At 47.6% G+C, this 17,945-nt stretch overlaps 1 protein-coding gene across 16 annotated transcripts in view; it reads left to right on the top strand.

Annotated features, from left to right (window-relative positions):
- The first annotated feature begins 10,529 nt into the window (after window positions 1–10,529).
- The window catches only part of WNK2 (WNK lysine deficient protein kinase 2), a 95,628-nt gene continuing 88,212 nt past the window's right edge, over window positions 10,530–17,945 (top strand). For 12 of the 16 annotated variants that reach the window (XM_015874764.2, XM_015874755.2, XM_015874757.2 and 9 more), the window contains exons 1-2: window positions 10,530–10,769; window positions 10,962–11,708. In XM_015874764.2, the coding sequence (XP_015730250.1) occupies window positions 11,037–11,708 (672 nt within the window). In that variant the 5' untranslated portion in view covers window positions 10,530–10,769; window positions 10,962–11,036. The remainder of the gene's footprint in view (window positions 10,770–10,961; window positions 11,709–17,945) is intronic. The other 4 variants (XM_015874766.2, XM_015874763.2, XM_015874762.2 and 1 more) reach the window with 1 other exon arrangement.

The following is a 17,945-nucleotide window of genomic DNA, read 5'->3' as shown; positions in this document are numbered from 1 at the left end:
CTAATAAACGAGGCTTGTTGACCATGATAGCATGAGACTTGTCTCCCGCGGTTACTTCCAACATTTGGTTGTTTTTTTTTTTACAGCCATATAGAGTAGAAATAATAAGGAATGAAGACTTAAGGTGAGAACTTAAGTAAGAACAAGAATCTCTGCAAAAAAACAAAACAAAAACAGGCTCAAGGAGTTATTTTTGTGCTCCTGGTCAGCAAAATCAGGCTCGAAAAGATACATTTGGACTTTCAATGCTACTTTTTTGTTGCACCAGAGCAATACAGGACTCAGAAAGGGAGAAAGAAGACGGACTTTTGCTCCGTCTCTCACATGGTCACGACAGCACAGAGATGTCTGTAGGCTGTCTGGAGCTGAAGCAGCCTCCAGGCCACTAAGGGTGAAGGCCTCCTTGAGCAGCCACGGAGACTCCATGGCACTGAGACTGCAAAGCACCAGGAGCAGCTCGCCCTGCTGCCATGGGCTGGTGCTGCAGCTGGAGGTTCTGCCCTATTTTGAGAAGTTTATTTTGGAAGATCCAAATGTGGCCAGGATTTGGGGGAAGATATGTTATTGGTAGCGTTGTATACACAGCTCAAACCCAGGTGATGGATTTAGAGCAGAGAATTGGTAGTATGTATAATAACAGACAATTATGCATTTATGAAGCTAAGGTTTATGAAGACATTCCTTCAAGCCTGTCAGAATGAAAGACAGAAGATACTTACACACTTAAGTAAGCAGAGAATGAATGTGAGGTTAGAGTAGACTATGATTCATTTTTTTTCTGCCTGTTGTATTACATTGACTTTGATAAGGAGTGCAGGGAGCACTCCTGGGCTGAGGGCTGGCTTTCATTTGCTTATTTTGTGTGTGGCACAACATTTGAAAACCATGTGCAGAGTAAGCAGATACTGGAGGAAATATGGGCTTCAACCCACAGGGTGAAACTGACTTTATAGTACTGTGAGCTATCTGCACCATATTTAGCCTCTGATTTTCCCATACATGCACACTGTCCCTTGTTAAGTACGTGTATGAAGGTTAGTTTTGCATGCTTGTGTGCTTTGTGTCATGGAAAGATGGTGTGGTATTATCACACACTGGGGCTGAGAACAGGGTCTACCAATACTTCACTGCACTGATGTGCCCTGTGTCACAGAACAAGTGACAACTGGTATGACACAGCATCAAATGCAAAAGGAGAGACGTATTTGATCGACCTTGTTAAGAGTAAGGGAAATAATGACCAAAGAGGGCTTCTTTGATTGCAGTGGGAAAGCTGTAGTCAGCAATGGCATGGTTTATATCCTTCTGTATTTCTAACCTTATTGTTGTCTGATCTGATCTAAAGCCTAAAGGCTTCTTGCAGGGTGAAAACTGCATGGGGAGATAGAATCTAGATGAGACGCCTGTCATCATAATATCAAAGCACTTGCGTCCAGTGTGGAAGTGGGAGGTTTTTGTTTTAAGAGAATATACACACTTTCTTTTTGTTGGACTCTGTGAGCAACATGACTCAAAATGTCCTGAACCACTGGGCTGCAGAGAGACAATTCAGTTTCAAAAACACAGTGAAGTGTAACTAATCCAGCATCTCCCAGTATACATTTGCCCATCATTTCTTATTGTCTTCATCCCAGAAAGAAAAAGCATGAAATAACTGCAAACACTTCAACAGCATTCTCTGAAGTAAACACAAATCAAATATAAATGTTAGTGTTCCAAAGAGTAACAAGAAAAGTCACTGGGACTCCTAACCATGCAGGTGAAGTGGAATTTCAGCACAGCAAATTGTTGTAGGTAAAATGCCTAGGCTACAAACCTCTCTGGTTAGCTTCAAGGCAAGGATAAATGCATTTAGGAGCAGTGATCTTGGGGTTGGCTTTTGTGAATGGCTGGAAAGAAAAGTGTGGTGATAGATAGGTGAAATATGTGACTGATAAGGGTAAGTGGCAAATAGCAGTGTAGAAGCCTGGCGATGACTGAAGCTACTGAAGTATGGGGAAAAGCAGATATCTACAAATAAAGTACCTAAAATATGAATGGTGATAAGGAGGACAGCAAGAAAATAAGCACTGTAAACCAAATGAAAATATATGGCTTAAGCTTTGGTTGTGTTCAGTGCAGTTATCACTGTGAACGTTATCTGAGTGTTTTCCTTGCCTAGCAAGAAGCAAATGTATCCTTTTTATCCCAGAATTAACAGAATAAGAAAAAAACCCACAGAGTGGGCAGGAATCCTTCTGCAGCCCATTCCCCTAGGAGAGAAAGGGAGAGGGTGAGACACCCCTGACATTCAGTGAAGGAATCCAAGATACGCCTGCTGTGTGCCAAGTCCAAATCTGTCCCTTGTGAGAACGTTACTGGATTGGAAACATTCAGCACCAAGGAATCTGGGCTCGGAAAGCCGCTGCTCACAAGCAATGGAGATTTCAAGGATCAGAGGGAAAAGCACAGCCTCTTCCCCCATACCTCCTTGTGCAAAGGGAGGACCCTTGTGCAAAGTTATTTGTGCTTCACGCTAGTCCTGATTAAAGAATAAATGCTTTTGTCCTGATGAGCTGGGGGCACAGATCCCCTTTCTCCTGTATGTTCTTGAATTCTCCAAGCAGTTGGAGTGGGTTCATGTATCTCCTCACAGAGCACGTGCTGGATTTTTTTCTAGGCAATTTTGACTCCTCTGCAATGAGCTCTCATGAATGAGGCTGATTGGAGCTGTTGCTAATGAGGGCAGGTTAGGGTATGGAGTACATTCCCTCTGTTTCTGGAGCAGTGATGACATTGAGACCACTTGGCTGGCAGTGTCTGGGCTCTTGAGAAGAGGTGTGTGAGTGGAGCCATCACCTCCAGCCTTGCATTACCTGTGGCACCCAGTAGACTGCACAGCACCGTGAGCTTCAGGTGCATTCATTTAACAGAATGGGCTACTTGTTCTGTTGAACTGATGAAACTGAGAAGTATTAAGTGACATTACAGATGTATTTCCCAGCACAAGAAGTTAAAAAAGTGTAACATTCTTTAAAGCATTTATAATTCAGTCTCTTGGCCTTCTGCTGAGGGATATATTAAAGCAAATACTGCATTTTGAAAACACTGACAGGGTACCGTCAGCTGCACAAGCCATGCATCTACATAACTTTTTGGTTTTGCTTCACTACTATGTTTCTACTGTATGTAAGTGAGAAAGGGGTATGATAGGAGCTCAGGTTGCTCCTGCGTGCTGCTCTGGGGAGCATTTCCTAGAGATCAGCCTGCTGGTTTGCCAGGCTGGGGGTTTTCATAGCTATTAACTGTCATTAAAACCATGCAGAGAGCAAACTGTACAGCTTTCTAACAGTTCTTCCCATAAAGAAGACTATGAGAAACAGACAGGTTTGACAGAGATGTTCTGAATCACCTTGGCTTTGCTTTCCACTGAGGCCATGCATTAATGTGTCTCAAGTACTTGCAGCAGGTTGATTTCCCTTTGGGATTGCCTTTGCACATCCCACAGAGCTCAGTGCCCAGTGTCCTTGAGCGTTCTGGGGCCAAGGATGGCAGGACATCCACCAGGAGCCCCACAGCCCCTTGGGAAGTGCTGAGGATTGGCCATAGCTGGCTGTGAGGCATAACCCCCTGTGCTGAGGGCTGTGCGCCTCCTCCTTTTGATCCCTCCTCCCTATCACACGGAGGATCAGTACACCTACTTCTCTTCCTGCAGTTTTTCTGGTTGCCAGGGAGACAGCAGTCTGTCTGGGCTTTGCAAAGCAGGCCTTTGAGCCTGACTCCTCCAAGAACATCCAGGGGTGGGATGCTTTTTCTCTCATGCACAAAGTAATTCCCCCAGAACCAGCCCTGTACCTGTGCTGCACACTGCCGTTTCTCTCAGCACTCACAAGGCCATGTATAGAAAGGGCAATGGCCGAGGACAGGGCACGATCCCTGAAGCATAGGACCCATTTGCTACCAGTGTTGTCTGTGCATCCAGCAATCCAGAGGTTTCCCTCAGTACTTGGTGACCTGGAACATTTTCTTTTATGCCTTTCTTGCAAAAAGAAAAGCTAAAGAAAAGCATGTAAGGATAGGATGTTGCACAATAAAACAAGTGCTGCCTATATTCGCTCTGTCAGAGTGAATACAGAGTGACTATGGATGTGCAGGATTTGGGTTGCCCATGGTCACATTCTCTGTTGTTTCACGGGCATGAGGAAACTGCATTCTAGGAAATTCTGCCACTCCCCTCTTCCTTTCCTTCACTGCTTCCCTAAGCATATAAGAACCCAATTAGATTTGTTTGTCTGTGCTTATTTCTCCTCATGCAAGGCGCAGCTCCTGTTGTGGAAGGTGTGTGTGCTTATTTGTGCTGCTGGCCATAGGGAACACTGGAAAATGCAAACGGTGGTGCTGCCTGAAGCCTGCAGACATGGATAAAATAGCTTTGAGGCTGGGTGAATCTACAGTCTAAATAACAAAAGATACAGAGATATTCAGGGGTCTGATAAACTCCACAACTGCATCAGAAAAAAAAATAAAAGGAGGTGTTTCCTCTGAGATACAGAAAAAGGCAGAGCATGCCCACTGCAAGATGAGGGCAGGCAGATGGTTTTGTGTGTAAGACCAAAGCTGGAGACGGTGAGGAGCTGAACCTGGGAAGGGAAGATTGCTGTTCAATGGGCTGTGAAGGCAGGGATAACAACACAGCGCAGGGACTACATTCAACAGGGGAATAGAGACAATACTGAAAGCATCACCATTTTTGGAACAAGTTTTAGTCTGAGAACACATGTTGCTAGGAAACTTTTATATTAAAAGGCATTCATCTTTAAACCACAGTAACAGTGTTTCCTCCGTGCTGGGGAAGTTCTTTCAATGTCAGCCCTGACATTACTTAGACAAGCAGGATGAGAAAGGAAGAAAAATGTCTTGAATTGTCTGGGGCAAAGATTAAAATCTAAGATTATTTTTAGATATCTTGCTGCATTTAACTGAGCTTTAGTCATCCTGGTTTGACTAAAAGGAGACTGACAAACAAAGATGACCATGTAAGATGTTTTATAGAATGAGAATTGAGGTACGTGGTTTAGTTAGTCCAACCAGGAGATAACTTGGCTTATGGCAAAACTCAACAGGATACCATCTGGAGAGAACAGCAGCTGATAAAATCCCTTCAGGCAATTGCATTCTCATCCACAGGGTTTCTGGCATTGTTTCCTGGCTTTATAAAAATTCTGTATACACTTCTTTGTAGCTTATGTAAACTCCTTTAAAAATCCCCATGCATCAGATCTCTCGAGGCCAGTTTTTATTATTTTTGCTGACGTTCAAAACTTACTTCCTGAGCAGAGAAATCCTTAGAAAAGAGAGGAACTGTCTGTGGGGTTCTCTGCAGGGATGAGACACTCTGGTCTTGTTCTAGTACATCGGTATATCAGGAGCTGTGTTAATAGGCTTTTATTAATAATATCCCTATGTGACATGTCCTAGTGTAGCTGGAGTTTTTCCAGTGTATGTTCAGCTTCAGCATCCTCACATGTGTTAATGAGAACAGAGAGCTCTTCCTCTCTGTCTGGCACCTCCAGGAGGCAGAATTCTGCTCAGGGCGAGTCCTGCAATTCTCAATGGATTCACTGAGGGGAGAAAATGCTCTGTTAAGAAGATAAAAGTAACATCCTTTGTACCTTCATGAGAAAGAAAAGACTTCTGTTCAACGAAGGTCATTTTCTGGGCAGAGATGATTGCCTTTAGCACATCAGCTATAAACTGGAAAAAGTAGATGAGCTTTTGAGCTCAACCTATTCATAACTTAAGAGTCATCTACTGAACCAGAGCGCAAAAGTAAACTTCAACTTAAGTATCCATTGGCTTTGTTAGCATATGTTGCATGCAAGCTCCTTTTCATAGTGTTTTCATACGGACATGCGGATTAGTTTAACAGTTGGAAACCTTTCAAGGCAGGAGCCATCTTTGTTTTCTGTGCTGGTAACACCATTCGTTTCATGCCTGATGCTATTTAGGCACTGACAGAATATAAATGAGTAACAACAGATGTTTGAGTCCCCCCATGTATGTTCGTGCAGGCACTCATTCTGCAAACACTGCTGCAGAATGCGCGGGAGCGTGACACTTGGACAATTAACCTCATAACCAGTGGGATGGATGAGTAGGATCAAGAGCTGAACGTTACATAAGTAATAATTACATTGCAGAGCATCTTTCTGCAATGCCCTATTCATCTTCCTTGTAGGAGTTAGAAAACAAAAATAGCTGAATGCTTAATGAAGGCAGGCTAAGCAGAGATCGCGGTCACCTCTGAATCCATTCCAAAGCACAGCTCCCAGCCTGACGGCAGCGCGTTCTCCGTGGTGCCACTTGGTGGAGCTTAGTGATTTTGCCTATCGCATACATTGTTTTGCACTTCTTTTTTTGGTTACACAATCAGGTTGGCACTGGGCCCTGAAAACTGATAAAATCCCCACTCAAGAAGTAAAAGTGTACCATAATTTCTAGGGAAGAAGATACCGACTCCGGTTGAATTCGGTAGTCATCACTTCTCCTCCTGATAGCAGTAAAATATACAGCGCTTGGCTTTTTGAAAAATAAGAATATAAAGTGCTGGCTTAAGGCTTTGGCATTCTTGTCATAAAGGAGGAGAGAGGTGTTGAATTATGTCATACTTTATATGTGTGCTTGTCCTCAACTCACATGCGAACAATGAGCAGATCAGTGGTTAAATAGGAGAATCATAGAATCACAGAATCATTAAGGTCAGAAAAGACTTCTAAGATCATCCAGTCCTACCATCTATGTACCACCAATACTGACCGTGGCCCTCTGCCACATCTACGTGTCCTCCAGGGACAGTGACCCCACCACCTCCCTTGGCAGCCCATTCCATTGCCTGACCACTCTTTCAGAGAAGTTTTTTCCTAGTATCCAACCTGAATCTCCCCTGGTGCAACTTGAGGCCATTTCCTCTCATCCTATCAAAATGACTGATCACACCCCACATATGCCTACATCTGCACCAGGAGCTAGGCAGTGTAATAACACTGAAGCTGTGGGCTAATTATGTGCCCAGTTAACACACTTGTGCTCAGAGCTATGTGGAAACCAAGGGTATGACAGCTATGGAGATGGCTCAGGACAGGTGGTGGGCTTTTGGCTTCCCAAAGGAATTGGAAGAAATAACTGTGCAGCATCTTGTCATTGAAGTACTTCTCATGTTCTTAACAAAGAAACATACCATTACATATTTATCAAGTACTGAAACTGACATTCTATCAGTGTTCTTCTGGTGTGACTTTTGACAAGTGATGAGCAGACTGCTGTCAGGAGCTCTGGGAGCCATCCAGAGCTGGCTGTGATCATCTCTAACACACGTACCATTGGCTGATGTTTGCTGTCTGGCCATTAGTACATAGAAAAGAGCAGTGCTAAGTAATTGTGCCCAGGAGGAGGACAGAGCTCTAACTGACCCATAGCATCCACAGACCCTCCTTGCACAGTGCTCACTCTTTGCTCATGCCCTGCCTGCACTGACAGACCCCGGTAGCTCAAGTTGTTGCGTATTTTCTGATGGTCTCCTGATGTTCCAATAGGGCAGCCCATGGAAGACCAGAAATCCCATACCTCGGTCACTTGGTGCTGGCTCTCCATACACACAGGTGTTTGTTTTCAGCTGTGTGTGCCACAGTCTCTATATTACCTGTGCTGTTTACCTGGTATCCGTTTTCTCAGTTCAGTTTACTGCTGCAGCAGAAGCTCTTCAGGATTTCAGCTGTTGTTCACAGCAGGGCTCAATGTCTGTAGGCAGGAGAGTGGCTACAAGCCCCTGTGGCCTCAAGCCCCAGCGCTTCTCCTTGTTCTTGTCTGTAAACAAGCCTATTTGCTGGCACGTTTGTTGCATGTTTGTTAGTTCTGCCTCCTCTGCTCCGTCCCTTACTTTTCTCTACACATTATTTAGCTCTATCCATCAACTGTGTTTCTAAAGCATGGCAGGGATCAGAACAGAAAGGGGCACAAGCAAAGGGAGAGAGGTTCAAAAAACACCACTGTGCTATCTGAACTCCCGCTATCCTCGTGGTCACACAGAACTATCTGGAAATTAATTGGGCAGCCCATTTGTGTTTATTGTAGGCTCAACGCCATCATTTCCTGGCAAATAAAAGCAGATAAATAATTAAATACAAATTTCTGAATTAACGCAGGAATCTTTGAACAACTGTTAATGATCCTTGGTCAGATTTGGGTGGGGGAGGTGATAACATGCCTCCCCAGAAAGGGAACCCCACCTTTAGGACAGGGCATGGGGATGCATGTTACAATGATAAATGGCTCCTGTGTCACTGGGGAGGGTAAGCAGAGGCATTTCTGCACTTTGGATTCAGGTGATGCCATTTCCCCACTGCTGCTGCCTGCTCTGCTCTACCTGCCAGGTGAGTTTGCCACAGGATCCACGATTTCACTGCACAGAGATCCTTTTTTTACATGTTTGCAATAGATGCTTGTACTAACACGATGACTTGAACTATTGCATCTATAAGCAAGTAGCCAGAAGAGAACACAAATGGCCTAACTGAGACTATATTGTGAAAGTGGGTCTTTAAATTATTATTCTCATAAAGAAAATACAGGCCTTGTGCAACATGGCACTGGGGCTGGTAGCATGAGTGCAGCAGGAAGAGCACAGCCTCCGTGCAACTGGAAGTGGCTCTCCATAAGTACGTGGCCCACTTTCAATCAAGTAATAAATTACAAAGAAAACAAGTTAATAGAAATCCAAAGGCCAATATAAATGTTTCCACAGTCCACTGCAAACATTTATTTTAAACAAACACAAAATTTCTCCGTATCCAAGCACCGGGAGGTCAAGCTGTTAGCATGGGGAATGGCTTAACTTTCTTGCTGCAAGCTAACAGATGTCTATCACTCATCTATCTGTCCATCTATATATCTGTCTGTCTATCTATGATGACTGCTCTGAAAGTAACACCTCTTATTTTATGATGTTGGCCCATGATGTCAGAGGTGGATATTGATGAGATGGCAGTAGAGGCTGAACCTTCCCACCAGTATTCCATTACATTTTGTTGCCATGTGATAAATGGCTTCATCAAGGCTTTTGTTGCCACACTTTCCTGATGGTGAACTGGGGTTTTAATACTTATTCAGCTCTAAAGTATTTCCAGCACTGTGTACCTGCTGAGTGCTCAGGTTGTCTCATTGGTCAAAACCTTGTCCTTCTATCTACGTAGATGTGGGAGTTTCTCCAGGTGGGAAGAGCTCTCCATCAATACAGGGACTGGAGAAGGATTTGGGCTCTTATCCTTCCCTGCCTGTCTCTTGGTGCCTTCCTCCTGTGTTCTGCTTATAGGAGTCTTCTCCTGTCTGGGCAGTTATGGCAGCACTGCCAGCAGAGCCTTTGTAGCTCCACACAGAGCTGTGCTTTGTGCCCTGACTGCACGTCCTGCAAACACTGCATGGTAGGGGAGTGCTTCAAAAAGCAATTCACTGGAAGATGGAATGTTTCAACACACCGAGTTGTTATTCACCAGCCACGTCTTTACAACAAACAGCAGAGCATCAATTAAAAGAAACACCTGCATTCTTATTGTAAAGTTGCTGGCTTTTTTTAATAGTCCCATCAGAAAATGAACAATGAAAAGAAAAAAAACACATTATGATTGCTGAGCAGATGCTTTCTTCGCACTCAGAAATCTCAGGTAATAATTAACAATCAGCTTTCAGATTTATTTTGTTAAATCTTAATTACCAAACCATACCGAGCTTATTTGTTGGAACTTAATGCCTACGACAGCGGGCTGCGCAGGGCGGGGTGCGGGATCCTCCCGTGGATGCTCCGAGCAGCCCCATCCCTCTGCGGTGGGCGCAGCCCCGTGCTCGCGGTCCAGCCCCGGCCCTGGGTGGCAGCCCGGTGTCCCCCGCCCGGCTCAGGGCCTCTCGCTGTTCGCACGGCGCCTCGTCGGCAGCCGGGAATGGAGAGAATCAGCAAACAAAGGAAAATCCCCATCCATGTGGCGGGCGGCGCGCTCAGACCCGCAGCGCTGACAGCAGAGGTGCCGCAGTGAATTATCAAACGCTATGAATGAATTCTGCTCGTCGTTCGATGGATTATGAAAAATTACGAGCAGGAGGGGGGCTGGGTTCCCGGCACCTGCCGGAGCGGCCTCTCTCCGCACAACACCTGTACACGCAAACGGAGCCGGGGCTGCCCCGCGGTGTTGGCTGCGAGATCGCTCCCCCCGCCGACCCCGCTCCAGCCCCGCACGGCGGCGGAGGGCGCTGCGCAGCGGGGCGCGGTGGCAGCGGGCCGGGTCCCTCCCATTGTTCGCGGCCGGGGGCGGGCCGTGCCGGAGGGGTCCGCCCTCCGCCGCCTCATTGGCGGCCCGCGAGCGCCGGTGCGTTAAATGGGGCGCTCGCCGCGGAGCGCTTCCCATTGACAAAAGCGCGGCGGCGGCGGCGGCGGCGCGGGGTGGGGGCGGAGGAGCGGGGCCGGGGCGGGCGGGGGGCGGCCGGCGCCCATCGCCCATGGGGGCGCGGCGGGGGCTGCCGCAGGGCTGAGCCGCGGGGGCGGCACTGCGGGCAGAGAGCGCTGCGGAGCGGGGGCGGGCCGCGGGGATCCGGCACCGAGCTCCCCGCACACACAGACACACACTCACACTCACACACACTCATTCTCTTACGCCCCGCGCACGGCGACGCGCACACGCGGCGGTGCCCGCCCCTCTTCCCATCCCCGTCCATGGCGCTGAGGACGGCGGCCCCCCGCTCCGCACGTAAGTAAGCGGCTCCGCCGCCCCTTTGTGCCCGCAGGTGCACCTGCCCCCGCCGCTCTCGGCTCCCTGCTGGAGGGTGGGGGGCGGTCAGGGCCGCTGCCGGTCCCGAGGCGGCTCGTGGAGCGGAGTGGGCTGCCTGGTCGGGGCCCGCGGCGGTGCGTCAGGGCGCTGCGCTCTGCCTTCCTCCCGCAGGTGGCCCCGGGGCGGCCCGGCGCGGACACGGAGCGCGGTGACTTCCCCAGCCCGGGCGCCGAGACCTCAGAGCCGATGGAAAGCGGGGGCGATGCCGGAGCGGCACCTCGGCGGGGAGGCGGCGGGTACCCGGGCGCTGCCCAGCCCGGCGCTCCCACGGTTGCGGACGGCGGCGTGAGCATGGATGGGCCCGGAGGGAGCGGGGCGGCCGCCGCTGCGGTGCCGGGAGCTCCCGCGCCGCCGCCCCGAGCTCCGTGCTCCAGGGACCCTAAAATGGTCCATCAGCGGTTCCTGCGGCGGAGCGTGGTGGACTCGGATCAGGAGGAGCCCGCGTTCGACCTTCCCGAGTCGGAGCATCAGAGGAAAATCATCCTGCTCCCCAAAACCAGGAGGATAATCGCGGAGAGGGCGAAGGCAGGGCACGGGGCGGTGGAGAAGGTGTGCCTGGAGGCTGAGCCCCCGGGGCCGCTGCAGGCGGGGCCGGCCCCCGGCGGTGCGGCGGAGCCCGAGGAGCAGAAGGAGGCCGGCAGGGATGCGGAGAGGAAGGAGGCGTCGGACGCGGCCAGGGATCAGGGCAAGGCCAAGAAAGAGGAGCCCGAGGAGGAGGCTGACATGAAGGCGGTCGCCACCTCGCTGGATGGCAGGTTCCTCAAGTTTGATATTGAACTCGGGAGGGGATCCTTCAAAACGGTCTATAAGGGTCTGGACACGGAGACGTGGGTGGAAGTCGCTTGGTGTGAACTTCAGGTAAGCTCATCCTCTCGTATGGTTTCGTGTTTTTTCGTTTTATAAGCCCCGGCGCTGAAGACAGCGTGCCGGTGTCACCCCCGGCAGCTCGGCTCGGAGCAGCCTTTATAGCCCCCACCGCTCGGTACCCAGCGTCTAACTATAGCGCAGTGCCCTCATTGGCTCCTCACCCACCACCTTATGCGCACTCCTCCCCGCATTAACCCCCTCCGGCCCGCACTGCCCGCGAGGAGCTGAGCCGAGCCCTGGCCTCGCAGCCAGTACTGGGGTTGCAGGAGGCAGAAGCTTCGTTTAACGGCGGATCTGGGATGGAAGCGCTCAGTGTGTCCGCTGACTGCAGTGCATTTGCAGAAGCACGCTGTCTTTTCCCCGTGGATATGGGGATGTGATGCTGTTCTGGTGATGGGGGCTGTGCTGTCTCTAAGCCCTTGCCCCTTCCTCTCTTCTGACACTGGTAGTTCGTGGGGCGTGCCTTAGGCTGTGCCTCTGTTAGGTGCTGTGAGCACGTATAGCAGTTGAGCACTGTGCCCCAATACATCTAAAAGTAAAGCTAAAAATAACAGCTCTGCTTTGGGCTCTTTGCAGTGAGGTCACTTGGTAATGCCTAGAGAGAAGATGCAGGTAGTGCCTCGTGCTGTTCTAGGACGTGGTTTTTAGCACTTATCTTGTAGTGCATATATATTCTTGCTTCTGGATTTTTGTTTCTGTCCTTTTCAATACAGTGAGAATATATAAGTAGAATATTGTTTCTTTCAGGGCCTGTTCCCTACCTCACTTCCGTTAATATTCATTTGAGTAGCACTTTGTGTGGGAAAACCTAAAATCTATATGTTTTAATTTTTCCCTTGAGTTATTACTTGGAGTTCCACCCCCGTGATTTGGGTGGGAATCAGGCTGTTTGACTCCTAGTTCTGACCCTGGACCCTCTTGTTCCCAAGCTTCCTGCTGTGCGACAGTCTTATGGGCCATGGGAGAGTGTGAGCAGCACGTAAATGTGTAGTACACCACATTTATTCACACGTGTAGCTGCCTATTTTAATAGGGCTGGCACAAACTCTTTATAAATTACCACCAGCCTGGTGGGATGGGCAGGGATGGATGTGCAGTTTCATCCTTATTCCCCAATGGCTTCCTTGCACAATATGGTTGTGATTCACTGCAGCACTGCTGCCTGCTAGAGAAGCACAGGCAGCGCTCCTCAGCCTTCACCACGGCTGCTCTAGTTGGCTGTCATTAGGCAGAGCTGTGAGGTGTGTGCACACCATGGCCACGATGTGGAGGAAGGGCTAGGCCCAATTCCACTTCCAGCAGTGGGGGCTGGGGTTCCAGGTGGGAAGGCTCTAGGATTGCCAAAAGGATTGAAGGGAGATTTCAGCTCTGCTGTGCTGGAAGGGGGGGCTGGGAGGGCCTCATCTCTAGCTGATGCTGTGGACCGAGCCCTGATGTGCGAGGCTTTTACTCCTGAAATTCATTTAGGGCAGTAATTCAGATCTCCTCTGGGGGAATGTGTGTGTGCAGGGAAAGGCTGGGGCTGCTGAGCTGTCTGCTCTGACCGGTGCATGTGAGCTCTGTCACAACAGAGCCATCACACAGAGCAGGAATTCATTTTGCTGCCAGGTTTTCTCAGTATCCTCAGTAGGGGAATTAGAGTAGAGATTTTCCAACATATTTTCCATAACAGAATAACTCCAGATACAGAGGACTGCCTGGTGCATCGGAGAGCCCATTCTGTTTATATTCACTGTTTGTGTCATTTAAACCAAAGGAGGAGACTAAGAAGGGAAGTTTGCATTGCAGTGAGAGGTTTGACTGATTATTGTTTTTCATATTCTTTGTTATGCTTGTTTAGGAGTTCCTGAGCCCACTGTTTGTAGAGAAATCAGCTGTAGTAATTCCACAACGCTCACCTGTTTCAGTTACAGGTTATGCTTCAGCCTAAGCCAGGTTTTACTGCTGGGTAGCCTAAATGCAGTGCACAGATTGGTTTAGGCCTCTAGCTGTAGAAATAACCTTTATTGTTAAGAAACTTTAGAGAAATGGGTGCAGCTCACCATAAGTGTTACAACTGTGGTGTCTCTTTAAAGATGGATGTTTTCCAGGTGTTCAGGTGGTGCTGGAGGCTGGGTAGTCTGTGTGTGGGGTAGGGGATGGGGGGTGAATTGTTGTCTGCAGTGAGAATGTGCAGCTGGATGACATGAATCTGCCACTGGCATGTGAGGCCTTTGCCTTAGGGTTAATTGGAAGAAGGAAGCAGTTGGTAGGTGCAGCTCTGCATTGTCTGGAGCCTTTTAACTTGTTCAGCACTTCAGCTGGGGATTCTTACTGTGTGCTTCAGAGTGCTGGGAAGGAACGGCCTCAGTCACAGCCTTTTGGATGCTCTTCTGTATGCTGCACTGTTTTGACATGCTTCTGTCTGTAGAAATGCTATGCTCAGATATACTTAACAGTAGGCTGAGGGGAGCCATGACTGCTGAGCTGCTGAAGACAAAATGACGTCCTTTACAGAATCACACAATTGGAGGACCTTTTTAGCAGGAAAATTGCACAGTGTTGCTCTTTGTCTTTCCTTGCAGGTGCACACATGCCTCTTGTTTTTAGCTCTCGGACTCTAAAAGTGAGCAATTGAGGTCATGCACAGGCATTAATCCCCTGCCCTGGCTCAGCAGTTCTTTCAGCCCAGTGGTACTGCTGCCTGGAGCCCGCCTCTTTTTGTCCATCTGTACAAAGGCCTCGTGAGCCAGCCCTGTTCACTGCTTTTATTTCAGTGAAAAGATGGCTTTAGGGTTCAGAAGCAAAATCATGGCTAGGATTACAGCAGGATCCAAGTGATAACCAAGTGAAATCTGGGTTTTATACCTGTCTGCGAAGACATGAAAGCTTTAGTCAGGTTCTAGCGAGAAAATGAGTTTATTGTTACTTCCTGAAACTGAACTATTGGAATGGGATTAGTGTGCCTTGCAGTTTGGGAGGATTTGCATTCTAAGGTTGTCAACAGCTATAATTAAATTTAATTGGTGTCATACAATTGCTCTGTGGTGAGGCATCGGTAACAGTATTTCAAGTGTTGTACTCCTAAGTAAAATGTTAGGTCATGAATAAGGACTGCAGGCCTTTGCCAACCTGCTGCTGGCAAGCCAAATGTGCTTTTCTAGTTAGATAAATGGCTTCCAACATCCCCATCCTCCTCTCCTTTGGGAGCTCACGGGGAAGCTGCAGAATGGTCTCACACGGTGCTGTCTCAAATGCAAAGACCTCATTTTATGTCTCAGTTCCTTCTTCAGTGCTGAATACTGAGGTGCTCTGTGTGAGTGCTTTCTCCCTCTCCGTGTGAAATTAGAAGTTAAGGTGCAAAATAGCTGACTATGCAGAGCTACCAAACGCAGGGTGCTGAAATGGCCAAACACAAACAGATGTGGCAGGGAGATTATATATCTATTATATATTATCACCCCTTAAGTATTCAGGAAGTTTCTTTATGGATCAAGTATCATTCTGTAGATTTTCGCTGGTGTGATAGTTTGTCTTTTATGATGTCCTTGTTGGCTGGCAGTGTTCATCTGATGTCAGAAGAGCAGACTGGTACTATCTGGGCTGTTAATTTATTGGCTGGGTGAACTTTGTAGTGTAAATGAACAGAATAATTTAGAGAACTTCTGTGGAGGAAGAAAGGAGGGAGAATTCATCGGGAAGCTCGAATCTGATATTACTATGTGCTAATTAAGTTATCTCCAAGACCAATTTTGTCTGCCCTAAGTCAGTTTTTGAGATGCTGCTTTTTAAGCTTAAACAATTGGTTTAGCTCTGCTTCATGGCAACAACATGAAAACATGTCTGTATTACTGGTGTTTGTTAGTAGAGCTGTCTCCATGACATAGAGAGGCAGGAATAGGAACACGGTAGTGAACTATTAATAGACTGCTTCTCAAATTCACTATATGAAATGGGGTTGATCCAGGCTTCAGATTCATTCCTTTGAATGAAATGAGACTCCTTTCTTCTGCTTTTGAGTGTGTTTTCCCTAAAGTTTGGCTGCATGCTCCCATAGTCCGGTTTAAGCTGTTCTCTGTGTAATGTGTGTGGTCCCATTGCAGTAAAGGCCTGCAAATAAAATCAGCTCTTGGTTATTTCTGATCCCTTTGGTCATCTCTTGACTGCAGCTGATTGGTGGGGGGGGGGTGGGGTGGGAAGGGTGGTTGAAGCTGGTTTTTGGAAGCTGTCATCTTAATGTTTGTAGTTGATACACAGTCTGACTCGTGTGCGTCTAACATGCTTTGTGGTCTGGTGGTTGCTTTGCTTTGTGGTTAGGGTGTAACAGAGGGCTGAAGTGAGAGCTCAGCAGTGCTGTTGGTGATGTGCTGAAAGAAGGATGGCAGCAGCAGCAGTTGAGCTTCTAATGCTGCCAAGGTTTCTTCATGCTCCGAGGTACCAGAGGTGTGGTAGGGGTCTTTAGGTTGGATTGCTGGGTGTGAAGGGGCTGTGGTGGAGGTGTGGGTGAATCTGCATCCCAGGAGCCCAGCTGGAGGGATGACTTTGGGGTAGGTGTTGAAGAGCTGTTGGATTGGAAGAAGTAAGTTTCTAGACTTGCCATTTCACAGCTGTTTGCTATGAGCAGCAAGATACCAACCTACAGCTTCAGTAGGATCTGTGGTAAGCTTACAGTGGTGTTTTCAGGATAAGTGCTGATGTGTGATACCCAAACAGCCTGTGGGTGTAAGAGCACAGCCAAGCATGTGTTGTGTGAGGTGTATGGGGCTTGGCACTGCTGTTGGAAGAGACATCTTCATTGCTTTGGATTAGGCGTGATTTATGCAAGTAATGCTTGGAGAATATCTGAAACAGTCATGCAGAAGCAGAACAGGTTTTCCAATTGCTTAAGTTTGTACATGTGGAATTGAAGTTATGTCTGGAAATGCATCATTTCCCTGAAGTGATGTTGGCCTACTGGAAGACAAGGATGCTGTTCTGATGAGACTTGATTTCAGCGTGCCCAAAACCTTGCTTGGCAAAGAGGAGGAAAATCAGTGTTTTGTTGTTGTTTTTTCCACGGAGCTGAGAAACGATACAGCGAGGAACCACCTTCATTTCACATCTTGCCACTTATGTGTGACTGAAATGGAGGAACCAAGTCCTTAATCCTCTATTAAGGTTGATCAGCTTAGATTGAGGTGTAAGTCAGTTGCCAATAAATTTCTACTGGAACTTCTTTAGATCAACATGGTTTTCTCTGGGCATGCCCAGCTAAGTGGTGCATGATACCCATTCAGCTGAGATGCTGAAAGGAGAAAAGCAATGCAGTTCTACTTAAAAATTGTTTTTGGGAGGCACTCTATTTTAGACTTGAAAGGACTTACCTGGGTTTCAATTTATGAAATTCCCAGCGTTTCTTTCTAAAAACACTTCTATTGCCCTCTACCAACTGCCATGTGTTGTGTAACCTGTCATAGCTGTGGCGTTATTCCAAGTAAGCACATTCATGGAGCTGATGAAACTCGTTCCCCTTTACTCCAGAATCTTCCATGTAACAGCACATGCATTTTAATTCACATCACATGTTGCAGTCTACTTGGCATGCTTTAGCAGGGTTGATTTGGAATCGATGCCATTTTTGGTGAGGTAAGCAAACTTAAAACGGTGCTGAATCATAGCTTCTAAGCAAGTCAGCTAATCCCCCTCCCCACCTAAAACATGTGCATTTCTCTGTTGCATACTTGGTTATGGTTTTGGAGGTGGAAGCTGTGAATAGTAACTACTAAAGCTACCAGTTCTGAGATGCTCCAAGTCCTCTTTTAGCCCAGCTCTCCTGAAAACTCTTCAGAAGGCTTTTTATTTCATCTTAATCCAGAGCAGTTGTATTTGCATCCGTGTGGGTGATAGCTGACTATTGCAGTTCTGCTCACATTCTGGGGCATTGTCTTTTTTTCATTAACTCCACAGGCAAGTATGGTCCTTACTTGGCAAATAATGATGTCATTAAAACAAATGGCAATTAGCCACTTCATATGTTGAGAACTGAATTATTCTATACACAAAGTATCAAATCGGTATTGCCCAAGTCTGCTTCTGGAATGGATTTCTTTTCCTCTCTGCTGTGTGGTTCAGGAATTAAAATGATGGTGTTTATTCCAGATTTTTGTACAATAAGCAGCTTTTCAATGTTGCTTTTCCTGAGGCTGTCTGGATTTTTTCAGTTAGAGGAACATTTAGGGTGACCCGTTGTACTTGCCGGAGCTAATACAG

This window comes from Coturnix japonica, chromosome 12 (assembly GCF_001577835.2).
Source record: "Coturnix japonica isolate 7356 chromosome 12, Coturnix japonica 2.1, whole genome shotgun sequence".
NCBI lineage: Eukaryota > Metazoa > Chordata > Aves > Galliformes > Phasianidae > Coturnix > Coturnix japonica.
This window is presented reverse-complemented; position numbering and strand designations above follow the sequence as displayed.